Consider the following 12,786-nt stretch of genomic DNA (forward strand, 5'->3'; position numbering starts at 1 on the left):
TGAGCTTTCCTCAATAATGTCAAAGCAGTCAAAAATATGCTCAGTTCATCGAGCAGCATTGCTCTGGACCGGTGTCTAGGCAAATCAATAGCATATCTTCCTCCTGGAACTCCCGCTGCTGATGTTTAAACTTGGCCAGCACCTCGGCCAGCCTGCAAGTCCCTAGTGGTGCATCCAGAATAAAAGTCAAAAGAAGATTGTCCCAAAACTAACATGATTTCGGCAAGTATAAGTACTGGGCGCGAGCTCTTCGTCCCAGCACATGAATGCGTAATCGAAGTTGCCATGCCCCTGAAAAAAATGCTGGAGCCTCTACAAGTAGATATCTCCGTCCTCTCCTGCCACCCAGCGTCGCCACGCTTCGTCGTAGGCCCTCTCTAGATCATCCACCCATCGTCTGGTATCGAAAAGCGCACAGGTCCATTTGTTGTCCCACAGTGTTTTGCGCAAGGTTGCCAACCGACCCCTGCCTTCACCATAGCCACCACGACCAATTCGATAGGATAGGTCATTGGCTAGTCTGATGGCAAAGAGCTCGTATTCTTCTTCACTGCCGGCGATGAGGTCTTTTGCTGCCTCAATACCCATGGGACCTTTAGGCAACGCGCCCTTCAAGATTGAAGCCGCCATACGCGAACACATCTTGTAGGGGTACCGTGGCAGTGTGAGAAGAGGTGTACTAGACCATAATACATCTGCGGCCGTAGTGTGCGCGTTACACTCAGGAGTGTCGAGGAATAAATCGCAGACGCGAGCTCGGGATATATGCTGGTTCTTTGGTGCCACGTCCGTGAAGATGATTCGGCTGGCAACTTCTTCCCCAGCCCAATCCTTCGCTGTCCTCCTAAGATTCGTTTCTCCCAATTCGGGGAATCGCAAGAGCCAAAGGATGGCCCTGGGAGCCTGTGCCAGGATGCGTAGCCACGTCCGAAACGTTGTAGGGTCGATCTTGAAACTGAGTTAGCTATTGGTCCCGGTAGTGATGCATAAATAAGCGGAATATGACGAACCTTGTATAGTTGATTGAAGTTTCCCATGATAACGGTATCATCGGGCAGATTAGGAAACAGCTCTTTCCGCATGCTCCACCGTCGGCGCTGCTCATCTTCCCATGAAACCTTGTGTTCATCAGGGTCGCTCGACTGCGCATGGTCACAGCAAAAGAAAGTGTCTTTGCAGAACACGATGTTCTCCGAGTAGATCCATTCTCCATCGCCTTCTTCAGTTTTGTCCTCAAAAATGTCTTTGACAGAGAGGTTACCCCGCCAAGGGCGTAGTGTCTCTGGGGGGATTGCTGTGGCATCTGCGAGCAGATAGTCACACCACTCGGCACCCAAGCTGCCAGCGAAGCCCATGAAGGACATCTGGATCGGAACAGGTCTCGCTGCAAAAATTTCGTTGCGGGCACCTCTAGTGTAGCCATTCAGGTTGACAAGGATATGAATATTGTCTTGAACGATTTGCTCAACTAGCTTGTCCGAAGTCCATGTGCTGGCATCTCGGAATACGGGCGCTTCACGTTCAATCTGCAGTCGATGAATAGATTTATCACTTGCTGTCGTGGCATAGCAAAATGCTTTTACGCGAGTGGTATCGTGGAAACCGAAAACAGATTGCATACTATTCAGATGTCAGTACAAACTGCGACAAGATGACATTGAATTGAATCGAGCCGTCTTACAGGTGAGCCAAGGGGTGGTTATTGAAGTCTGAAGAAACATAGCCAACATTCAGATGAGGCGATGGAGGCGCAGGCGGAGGGTAGACTGTCTTTGGAAGCCAGGGGGAACGAAGTGTGGAACAGGAAATCCTGAACGCGTTTCGTTGTGATATCATGCGAATGTCCTTCGCAGTTAAGGGGCAGGTGAAGGTATGGAATGGTAGAACTGTTGGAGCGGACGGTACAGCGAGGGTAGACGGCAGTTGAGGACGCATGTACTCCGAGGCCGACTTCATTGAGCCCCGAACAAATTTGTCGCAGTACCATCTCCGCATCGCCGCCCGTGCTCCACGCTCCACGAGCCTCAGCAGACGCGATCCTTCCCAAGGGCTCTTGGACCAGCTTAGTAGTTTTGTCGAGAAGTCGGCGTGAGCGTCTTTCGACTCCCCATCGGCCAAACACAGCTGCGCAACTAATGCTGCAATGTCGTTATCTTGTAGAACGCCAACGCCCCAAGTTGACGCGTCAGCGAGTTGGCGAGACACAATGTCGATAACCTTCTTCGTGAGGCCGGATCCTTGGTCTTCCTTTGTGGCATCGAAAAACATGCCCTCATTGTCGACATGCCAGCGATCGTATGTGCCCCCCTGGAGGAGTGCGCCGCCCCTGCCTCTCCAGTCGCAAACCGAGTTCAAGGCTGTAGATAATCCGCACACTGCTTCTGCAAATTCTGGATTGGAATGAACAGCCCTTTTGTAGTATGTGATTGCATCGCTGATACGCCCCCGATCCTTGACGGCATTTGCAAGATTTGTTAGGGCTATATCAAAGTTTCCATCACACTGGACAGCCTGCTCATACATCTGAATTGCCAGGTCCAGCTGTCCAATGTCCTTGAGAAGGCTTCCGAGATTGGTGTGCAGGTGAACGTGCTTCGGATCCAGTGTAAGCCCGTAGTTGTAGTACGCAAGAGCCAAAGCGAGTCCACTGCCAGGGGTAATGCCAGGAATACTAGGCAATGATGACAAAGTCTGACTCGACGTAGCTGCCATGGGCTGCTGTACACTGGCAAGTAGAATGCCTACATTGTTTGCCGTTGATGGACTCTCTTGAAGTGATAATGAAAGATAGTAAAGAGACAGAATGTCACCAACGCCGGCCGACTTCCTCACCAGTCCCGCAGCCTGCGAGCCAGAGGACATGGCATCCTGGAATATCTTGGCGAGAGAAAGTAGCGAGTTGCTCGTAGTTTGAATTGCCGCTCGCTTAGGGCCGCCCTCAGGCACGAACCGTAGTCCAGGGAGATCGCCGTTGTTAGAAAATACCAGCTTTGCCGTGCGCCTCGCCTGTTCGGGTGGCAGTAACAATGGGCGAGACGGCGTCGCCGTGTCGATAACGTGGCGATTGCTGCCGTTTGGTGCCAGAACCTGCTGAATCTGTCGGACCAACGTCTGAACGGATGCTGTTCTTCTTCCTGCGCTGATCAAGACAGCTTCCTCAAAGGCTTCAGATGCTCCTGCGATATCCTTCAGACTGTACAGCATCGTCCCTTTGGCATGGACTAATGCGAGGATGCGGCCATTTTCGTTCCCTGGAATGGCATAACCGCTCGAACCAAAGCCAGGCTGGGTTCGGCTTTCGTCTACAAGGCTAGTCGCCATGCTGGAAGCAGCATCTCTTCGGGCGGCGTCAGTGCCGTAGCCAGTCTCCCCTGTTGATCCCTTTGGTAGCCTGAGAGACTTTTGAATAAAACTGATGACCTCAACCGCGTCGACGCTTTTCTTCTTATACAGCAGACCAACCAGATGCTCTACTGCTTCAAGGTACTGCGGTCGAGTTTTGATCGCCTTCAACCAGCATTTCTCCGCCTCGTCTTGTCTGTTCAGACAGTACAAAGTCGCTGCCTGATTCGACATTGCTTCCACATGACTCCATGACGAGTTAGTAAGAGTGATTTCGTAACACCATAACAGTAGAAGCCAGACGCAAGACAAAAAAGGTGGGATGAAGACTTACTTCGGCTCTAGTGAAGTGATTCGGGTAAACCATTCTAAGGCTTCCTCAAAGTGTTCCAGGCCGTAGTGCAAGCAGCCTCCCAGTAAAACTCCATCGATCCATTTCCATTTGGAATGCTCACATAGACGGGTGAGAAGCTCTAGGGAGCTTTTGGCATTCGCGAGAGGTGAGCCTCTCGAGATCTGATTTGGATACAAAGAGCCATTTGAGTTCGTGACCGGGAAATTGCCATGCCGGAAATCCGTAACCCCGTCCCAGCCAGCGTGCTGAGTTGTGAGTGGCGATTTGTCTCCCAAGGGACCGAATAGCATGCTGTCTTGGCTGTTCCTGCATTTTGCGTTGGCCATCATAGCGGCATCTCCTGGGAAAAAGAGGTCCGGGGCCAAGGTGACGATGGGCTGTTTAGGCGGTTTGGGATATACCACCATTCTCGAGGTAGTGCTCAGAGCCGAGCCAGGCCTCAACTGCTGAGTTTTACGCCCATGATGCAAGAGTGCAAGTAAATCGACATAACTTCGGTGCGCTTGAGCCAGTGCCTTTTCTCTGAACGCGGACGGATGTGTCTTGTGCGTAGAATCAACAGCGCTGATAGCTTGATGCGGTTCTAGCGTAAGAGCCTCCAAATGAGTTTGTGCAGGTTGCAGAAAGCCCGACCCATATGCCGAGAGGTGAGCGTAAGGATCCGGTGGGGTGAAGTGCGCAGACGGTCCTATCATCTGATTCTGCACCTTGGAGTAACGATGGTCATAAATCGAGGGTGACGGAGACGGGGTATGGTGCATCGGCGGGCCGACATAGCTCTGCTCTTGCTGATGCGTCGGAAACCACGGGTTTGCTACATGTGATAGTCCCGGGATGCTAGCTCCAGTGTTTCCAGAAGGGAGAGTCCCCGGGAAGTACGGGTTGATGTTGAACAGCGAAGGCCGCGAATGAAGCTGAGAAGTAGAGCCAAATAGTGCAGCCGCGTCCGGAGTGTTGAACCCATATTGCGAAGAGGCCGGAGAGACGGTAGAGTGCATTGACTGGTGCGTCAAGTCCTGTGCAAGGGGCCATGGTTGGTATGTTGGAGGCGTTATATTCAAACTACCGCCTGCGTGATCACGTACAGGTAAAGAATTGCGGATCTGGTCGACGGTCTGATGGGGGCGGTTCGTACTATACGCCATTTGAACCGCCGGGAGCGCCATCTGCTTCAGGGGCGGAGGCCCCGAAGCGTATTGAGCATGAGAACCATCGTAGCCAGCTTCAATAGTGCCATTCGGCGTCTTACGTCGCAACTGATGCTCCCGTCCGTCGAGGAAATGCGACTGGCCTGCGGCCGTCGTGCGGCGCTGAATCGGTTGGTTTGGGTGTGAAGTTCGAATTGGAAAGGATCGTGGCGTCTTGCCGTCAGGGAAAAGAGCGTTCGCCGAGCCAGCAGGCAGGCAGCGTAAGTTCTGGTTGAATGTATACGTGCTAAAGTGAGGAAGCAGATGGTAGTTATGTTGTTGCGGTGGGTAGTCTTCTGGCTGGTGGTGCTGGAGGTGGTACTGCTGATGTTGTGGCTGCTGGAAGGGCGGGAGGGGATCGAAGTTTGGCGCCTGTGGCACCGTATGGTGCATTTGAACTAGAGGCAACATGGGTTATGTGATGAAGACCACGAGGCGCTTCTGGGTATCATGAAGCGAAGCACGGAACGAGCGAGCTCAGCACAAAGGAGAGTGCTGCGAGTTCCAGGCTGGATATATCGGTCCGGGAACCAGTTGTCATTGCCTGCTGGCTAAAGCATGGCTGACAGGCTGGCTGACGGGCATGGCCTCTGGGACGCCTCGAGCGAACGGCTGTGCCAATGCCCGATAGCAATGCCACCTGCCCTGCGGCCTTTTCAAGCCTAGGGACTCGACTCCCTTGTGGTTCAAGTTCGACGAAGCGCGACGGAGGGCAATGTCGAGAAAAGATCGTTTTTTTCTTCTTTCGATATAGGTTCGTCGTTAAGTCGTAAAGATGGCGCCGGGTTCGTCGGTCGGGGCAATGCGAGCCTGGGGGGCCTGAAAGAAGAACGGCGACGTTGGAGACGGTCGACCTGTCCGACGGGTTCAGCGAGAAAGATCGAAGGAGGAGAGGTTGAGGCAGTCGATCGAGTAGTCCTCTATTGACGAGAGGAAGATTGCGAAAGTAACGTGGAGCGCGGAACGAGACACAATGCGACTAGTGCGAAGTCTGCAGCAGCAGTAGTAGTAATAGTAGTAGTAGCCGTAACAGTAGCCGTGGCGGTAGCCGCGACGGGAGCGGGAATGACAGCTATAGCTTGCAGCCGTGGCCGTGGCTACAGGTTTGGTTGTGGTGGGAAGATGCAATGCGATTCAGCCCGGTTTAGCCCCAGTTGGGTGGTGGTGGTGGTCGTAGCCGTAGCCGTAGCACAGCAGCCGTTGGGAGAAGGAAGAAGCGCAGGTCAAATATATTAGGCGTTCACCCAGATGGATCACCCAGGCAGATACGGCAGTCACAGCAGTGTAACAGGATCAGGAGTCTTATTGCCAGACTATTTATTGGAATGGATATCAGCCCGATACAGCGAGTTGTCCAGAAGGCTGTCCTGTGGCCCAGATTCAGTCGATTTGTCTCAAGGATCTGTCAGGAAATCTCCAGGTTCCCTCCCAACTCATGACCTCCAGCCTGACGCGGAAGTACGCATCCAAGAGCAGAGCGTACCTTACGGCGTGAGGAAAAGGTCAGCACACTACGTATCCCGTACGAAAACTAGACACGAGTATGCGCAGGATTGTGTATGCGCGGACCATGGGCATGGGTGCCTAGGATTGGGGGCCTGGCAGCTCAAAGTCGGATGTCGTGACTGGGGTGGGTGTGATGAGGTGAGGAAAGATACCCTGAGGCTTGACGCATGGTAGGTGACGGGGCGGGCGGGGTGGGGGGTTACAACTGGGGCGCGCTCCGTACTTCTCAAAAGCGGTCAGACGAGGTGAGTAACGAAAGAGATACGGATACAGGACAGGAGGCAGCGGCTGGCAACGGCTCATGGGTACTTGGGACAAAGGGATGCAAATACGGAGGGGATGGCAAATGTCTCGGGGGAGGGCGATATCGTAATCCCCAGCCGTAGTCGAGAAAAGCGATTACACACCTCATAGTACAGGTGCGGATGTTATCAGTCGGGGACACGATGCTCATTATTCGTTGGACATAAAGCAATGGGGAACGGCGGGCAAAACACCCAGCAAATCCAACAATGAAAGCAACCTGACCTGTTATCAATCTTAAACGCCGGTCGATGAGGTGACAAGCCTGGATCCATGCATTAGTGCCAAACACGTTGGTTTCGCTGCACTGGCTAAGACAATGCTAATTATACCAGCCATACGTAAGAAATGCACTATACCGGATGAAATAATTCTCCTTCCTCCCCCAGTCTCCTCTACGCATCTTGCGCAAGAACCAGACAAGGTCACCTTCTCCATGATTTAATGACCTAATTGCGCAGTCTGAATCATTTAAGCATCAAGTCAGACTTACTCGAGATATAGTCACAGGACACAACTGAGCACGCAAACACCCACGTCCACTACCAAAGCCTGCAATCCACCAAGCATCGTTTGTTATCTACCTTACGGGTGTTAGGCCAGATCTATGACCGGTTCTTCGAGTGCGCATTCTCCGAGCCATGACCAATGCTACAATTACGTCCTTCTTAACCATGCCAAAAGAATCTACCTAGTCGGCTTGCGGAGTCCAGTACAATGTTATAGACATGGCCCTGCTACTGAGAAGCTTCAAATTATCTTGAAACCAGGACATAGATATGCCATAGCACATCCGAGACTCTGACCAGATATGCTCATACCAATTCGCAGACCTGACATCACCACGCAAGAAGGTAATTCGCGGCAAGCAAAATTGCAAAAGCCAGTTTTAGAAACTTTGTCATTTGTCATTTGGCAATTCTTTTTTTCTTTGCCCAAGGTTGTCCCTTTTGGGTAGTCCCCTTAATGCAGAACCATTCCTAAACTCCAGAAGTCATGCGAGAGTGTCCGTCCAGCTATTGACCTCCTTTATTCCTCAGGGACTAGTTACCTTGTTAGCGGAATGCAACTGATCGGAGGATGGTTGGTACTTACTGTCAATCTCACCAGCATCGATGGCATCGGTGATGGCCTTGGGGCTCTTGCCGTCAACCTGGCACCCAACACTGTTTGCCGTTCCCAGAATCTCCTTAACACCTCCCTCCAACGTCTTGGAGAAAGACTTGTGGCGCATGGTTCTCGCAATCTCGATGATCTCCTCCAGAGGAACAGACTTGTTGTGCTTGATGTTCTTCTCCTTCTTGCGGTCGCGAGGGGGCTCCTTGAGGGCGCGGATAATGAGGGAAGAGGCAGTGGGGACAACGGAGACGGCGGCTTGACGGTTCTGGATGGTGAGCTTGACCGTCACGCGGAGGCCCTTCTATAATTCCAATTATGTCAGTTCTGTTCTGGCTTGCTTGCGGAGGTGTTAAGTTGATTGATGGCTGGAGGGATTGCCATACCCAGTCGCCAGTTGCCTTTGCGATATCTTCACCAACTTTCTTGGGAGACAGACCGAGAGGACCGATCTTAGGGGCCAAGGCGGAGGAGGCACCAACCTCACCTCCGGTGGCCAGGAGGTGGCTAAATTTGCAAACTGTGTTAGAAGAATAATCACCGCGAATGTTGAGGGTTTTGGGGAAGGTGCGACGTACATGACCTTGACTTCGTTGGGATCGAATTTAGGAGCTGGGGTAAACTATTAGTTTTCTTGTCGTCGCTTGTTCGGCCTCATGGCAGTCGAGAGGGTCACTTACGCATCGTGTCTGCTCTCGGATCTGGGTCTGATGGGAAAGTTGGTGTCGAAAGATGGAGTTGAGGCCGAGTTGGACGGGGGAAAATGTTGATTAGTTCTGTGCGCCTTCTCACAGCCCTAGGCAAAAAACACTAAGATACTGCGCCACAATTCATGTGGCTGAGTGGAGAAAATTGGTGCACACAAGCCTGGCCAATGACCCTTTTTCGCGCTCCACTATCCACTATCCACGAAGGGTCTTAAAGAAAGCCGCAACTATCACGTGGTTTGTTCGCACCTAACTTAAAGTGCTATCGATTGATGATATTACCTACCTTACCTATCTTATCTTCTTATCAGCTCTCGCTACAGATAGGCTAAGCCACATTCGCTACCTTACCTGCCCACGACTACCTTAACTCTAGCCACACGTCAGAAAGGCAACTTTGCCGAGAGATGGAGTGCGCCTCAGCAATTGCGGCATTGCCCTAGGAAAATTTAGGTACGGATACAGGTGCCCATCTGATGTACTCCGTGCATTACCTTGCCTCCCTCCGCTCCCACTCCGTACCTGGTAGGTAATCAATCGTCTTGGTGGGGGCGGGGTCCTTCAGCTACCTAACATCCCCACTCTGTCAAGCTTCACATGTGCAAGGTCAAACAAAGTTGCGTTGGGTAAGGTAGATAGGACTCTTCAAATACCCCAACTTAGGTAGAGACTCAACAGCGTTGAGCTTATTGTCTCATTTGCCTTGCTCTCATGATACAATCCGATATGTTTCACAGACCGCAAGGTCCATTTCCCACCCTACCCGCGTAATTAAAATCTTACACAGAATTATTCAGTCTCCATTGGCATTTGTCTTCATAACTACGGCAAAGTCAAAAGTCTTTTATGCTAGGAATATCAAGACTCCGAATTTGCGACCATGCCCTTGATCCCCCATCTAACGGATTTGTCGTCTTCTAGCACGACCAGGACGGCCACCAAGTCGTTGCTGGCACCAATATCCTCCTCAGCCCCTGACGATACGCAACCCCGTCATCTAGTTTGTACCGCTCACGGCCAGCCTAGCACCCATAGTTAGCAAGTCCATTAGGATAGGACAAACATTGAACAATTCCTTACTTCATGAGATGGTCCATAAAGGTTTGCAGAGACACATCATCGGTGAAAATAGTCTGGGCGTTTTGCGCACCCACGCCGCCATAAGCTCCGGTAGTGTGCGTGGTCGACGGGTTGAGCTTCGACAGGAGGAATCGGGCTTGAGAACCTCCAGCATCACAAACAATGAATCGAGGAAGTGGAAATCTGTCGGTGATGAGATCCTACATAGTGTTAGCTGACATACGGAGAACTTGACGAAGGAAGAGAGCTTACTCTTGCGTCTTCCTTCGGCTGCTCGAGCAGAGATGCAAAGTTCTCGTAGCCCTCTTGGTCCTGGTATCCCGCCTTGCGCCATTCGGCGACCGTCTCGCCGTGGAAAATGAGAATGTGGAAGAAAGTGTCGAGAAGAAGGATGTGGGTGGGCTGAATAGAAGTCGAGTCCAGCAACACAGGTTGGCCACCCTCCTGATCAAACGTGTACGAGTCTAACGTGGGCTGTATCATGATGAGAGAGTTGCTCACGTCCTCGTGGTTAAGAACATGGCGATAGAAGGCCGTCTCGTCGGGGGAGTTGTTGAAGACCTGTAGGAATTGACTCCTTCTGAGATGGAACATGAACTGCGGGTACAGTGTAAAGTTCTTCTCGAGCCGGAAGGAAGATGGATCATCTTTCCTGTAGTCTGCAAAGCGGGAGCAGAGTCTGATAAGCATCCTGTCAACCCAGCGCAAGACATCCGGGCCATCATCAACTTCGGCCTTGAATACTGCAATGCGAGACATCAAGACAGCAGCAGCTTCCTGGTCGAACGATTGCGCGATAGCTGGATCGCCAGCTGGGCCACTAAGATTTCTGGCAATTGTCGTAACCCTCAGATGGAATTGGCCTGACGAGTGTTGGTAGTAAGTAAGGAACTGAATCATGCCCTTCTGTGGCGTTTGCTGATGCTGCGTGGGGCCTCCCTGACTTGCGATCTCGAAGTACACGCCGTAGCTGGCGTTGGGGTCGATACCGCACATCTTCCATGAGCATGTGTTCCCTATGCCACATTCCGTCTCTCCAACCGATGTCGATTTCTTGTTAAGTGAAATAGCATGGCCTATCAGTCCAGTAACCTTCAACTCTTTAGTAGTGAGTACTTCGAGAGTAGCATTGAAGCCCATGAGCAAGTTGTCGTCGCCATCCTTTTCGAACACGCGAATGAACGATTGCCTGAACATGGAGGAAGTGAAACTATCGGTTAAAATCATGTGGCCACCGGTGGAGTTGCAGAGGCCCTTCATCTCTAAGAGACCGACTTGATCAAGACAACCCGCGAATATATCAATGATGTGACCATTATGAGCGGTCCTCTTGGCCAAGATGTCATAAAACTAGGGAACAGTGTCAGCTTTTTCTACGCAGAGGAAACCCCATCTAAGTACCGACCTTGAGTGCCTTCTTGTAGTACTTGATGTTGTCACGATCAATGTCGTGATGCGATCGGATGGGCTCTCTCAGCTCCGGACCAACTACCATGCCGGGTCCCTCTGTTGCCGGTCCACCAGCGAAGAGCATGATGCGGCCACCGGCGTGCTGGAATGAAGACTCAAGGAGTCCCACTGCGACACTGAGAGCAACGCCGGAGCAGCGCAGACTCCTGCGGTCGTTGGCTACGGGCCATGGATCTTTCTGAAGCTGCTCCAAAGCTTTTGTCAGCTGAAACTCTGCTTGCTGAACGGGCAGCAGGAATCTCGACGCAGGGCCGGCGGGCATGGGCCTTCCAGGTTGCTGCTGGGGCATGCCAGGTCGCATTGCTGGGGAGAGCAAGCCCAGCATCTCCTGCACCTGCTTCGCAGAGTAGTCCTTGCTACCGCGGAAGACATATGATTTTGCGCATTCAGTGTAGCCGATTTCGTGAACTTGGGCCTTGACAAGTGGTCAGCAAAGAGGGTCATGGGGGACCCAATGGATACGGCACTTACCATCGTGCCATATGTGATTAAACCAACGAGTGCATTCTCGGGAAGCAGGCTCAGGCTCATAACCAATGACTCCTTGAGCGCAGCCAGGCTGTCATCCTCTTGGCAGGTGTCGACAACATAGAGGAAGATGGGGGGGCTTGGCGCCGGCCGCGAGAGACGATACTCGATCGTAGTGTTGGAAGGGTGAAGTTCGGGGGGGATCGCATTGGCGGTGATGTCTTTGTAATGGGGCGGAAGAGGGTTCCGCGACAGGCAGAACGGACAGATCCAGAGACGGGCTCTTACGTCCACAGAACTAGCCCTGGTCAGATTTATAGATCCCGAAATAACTCAGCTCACTTGACTCACCAGAAGGGATTGAGGACGGAACGGCAAGGTTGCTTGCAGGTCACCGGTTCGAATTGGAGGAGTGGTGTGTCGGGCTTCTCTTTCAGAGGAGTGTAGTTGGCACCGATCGGCACGACCAAGCGCGATGCTTCCTATATAAGCACATATCAGAAGATGCAGAAAGACACTTTGCCGAGCGCAACTGACCATACGAGAGCTAGGAAACACATTCCAACTCAGGCGAACTCCATCCCGGTCCTCGACCTCGCTCCATTGCTCCTTAAGAGCTTCGTAGTCCATCGTTGTGTGAGTGCTCTACTGAGATCGATAATCGGGCAATGCGGCTGCAGCGTGAATCCTGAGAGTTGTGGTCAGTGTTAGATATTTAGACGGGAAGAATGGTGTGTTTAAGTCATACTGTAGTTGCCAGCAAATGGTTTGCGCGTGTCGCGAGGGTTGCTATGTTCAATAGAGGACACGAGGGAGAAAGTAACTTGTTACGGCCACGGTATAGTTAGCACACGACGGCAGCTTTGAGCTGTGGTCTACCAGTGGAGGCAATGTGGCAGGAACAAGCTGTGGTGGAGACGGGCTACCTACCTGCCAGTGACCTACCAGTACGGATACCAGGACTGTAGGTATCTGGCGCGTGCTGCGGCTGCGGCTGCGCGTAGGTGGTGTAGCGCACGGGCATCTAACTAGCCCAGCCATAGGGTGTGGCTGAGGTTCAGCGATTGGCAGCTACGCTAGCTAAGAGAAACTCAAATCTTATAACGTATTTATTTTAAAGTTCTGCCTTAACTAGCTGCTCGGGCAATTCTCGATATCATTTATATAGTATTAATATATAGTATTAATAAATATTCCTACTATTTTAATAAATTATTATTATTATTTTTAAAAATTTCTTTTTACTTTTTTA

The 12,786-nt window shown here is 51.8% G+C and overlaps 3 protein-coding genes across 3 annotated transcripts; all 3 read right to left on the bottom strand.

The window, feature by feature from the left end:
- Window positions 1–312: 312 nt before the first annotated feature.
- BDZ83DRAFT_592497 (tetratricopeptide) lies at window positions 313–5,295 on the bottom strand (the record flags this gene model as incomplete). Its single annotated transcript, XM_060506541.1, has 4 exons — window positions 313–948; window positions 1,011–1,620; window positions 1,682–3,589; window positions 3,677–5,295. The coding sequence occupies 4 exons, from the start codon at window positions 5,293–5,295 to the stop codon at window positions 313–315; spliced, it is 4,773 nt and encodes a 1,590-aa protein (XP_060358365.1).
- A 2,199-nt stretch (window positions 5,296–7,494) lies between these two features.
- On the bottom strand, window positions 7,495–8,690 carry BDZ83DRAFT_154726 (ribosomal protein L11). Its single transcript, XM_060501351.1, has 4 exons — window positions 8,490–8,690; window positions 8,388–8,421; window positions 8,196–8,316; window positions 7,495–8,113 (listed from the first exon to the last, which is right to left on the bottom strand). The coding sequence occupies exons 1-4, from the start codon at window positions 8,491–8,493 to the stop codon at window positions 7,730–7,732; spliced, it is 543 nt and encodes a 180-aa protein (XP_060358366.1). The 5' UTR covers window positions 8,494–8,690; the 3' UTR covers window positions 7,495–7,729.
- Window positions 8,691–9,138: 448 nt separating this feature from the next.
- Window positions 9,139–12,407, bottom strand: BDZ83DRAFT_642023 (Sec23/Sec24 trunk domain-containing protein). The gene is made up of 8 exons (XM_060509586.1): window positions 12,283–12,407; window positions 12,072–12,222; window positions 11,886–12,016; window positions 11,538–11,832; window positions 11,002–11,481; window positions 9,849–10,946; window positions 9,597–9,796; window positions 9,139–9,538 (listed from the first exon to the last, which is right to left on the bottom strand). Exons 2-8 carry the CDS (start codon window positions 12,162–12,164, stop codon window positions 9,514–9,516), a joined length of 2,322 nt encoding a protein of 773 aa, XP_060358367.1. The 5' UTR covers window positions 12,165–12,222; window positions 12,283–12,407; the 3' UTR covers window positions 9,139–9,513.
- Between the last annotated feature and the right edge of the window lie 379 nt (window positions 12,408–12,786).

This window comes from Colletotrichum acutatum (genome assembly GCF_030867785.1).
Source record: "Colletotrichum acutatum strain CBS 112980 chromosome Unknown BDZ83scaffold_192, whole genome shotgun sequence".
Taxonomy (NCBI): domain Eukaryota; kingdom Fungi; phylum Ascomycota; class Sordariomycetes; order Glomerellales; family Glomerellaceae; genus Colletotrichum; species Colletotrichum acutatum.

Excerpts from the sequence above, each read along its gene's own strand:
- BDZ83DRAFT_154726 (XM_060501351.1), bottom strand. Across the intron at positions 8,317-8,387 it reads CCCAACGAAGTCAAGGTCAT|CCACCTCCTGGCCACCGGAG; the intron begins GTACGTCGCACC and ends TTGCAAATTTAG. Across the intron at positions 8,114-8,195 it reads CAAAGGCAACTGGCGACTGG|AAGGGCCTCCGCGTGACGGT; the intron begins GTATGGCAATCC and ends TTGGAATTATAG.
- BDZ83DRAFT_642023 (XM_060509586.1), bottom strand. The coding sequence starts at position 12,164 with ATGGACTACGAAGCTCTTAAGGAGCAATGGAGCGAGGTCGAGGACCGG. Across the intron at positions 11,482-11,537 it reads TAATCACATATGGCACGATG|GCCCAAGTTCACGAAATCGG; the intron begins GTAAGTGCCGTA and ends CCACTTGTCAAG. Across the intron at positions 9,797-9,848 it reads AGCCGAAGGAAGACGCAAGA|GATCTCATCACCGACAGATT; the intron begins GTAAGCTCTCTT and ends AACACTATGTAG.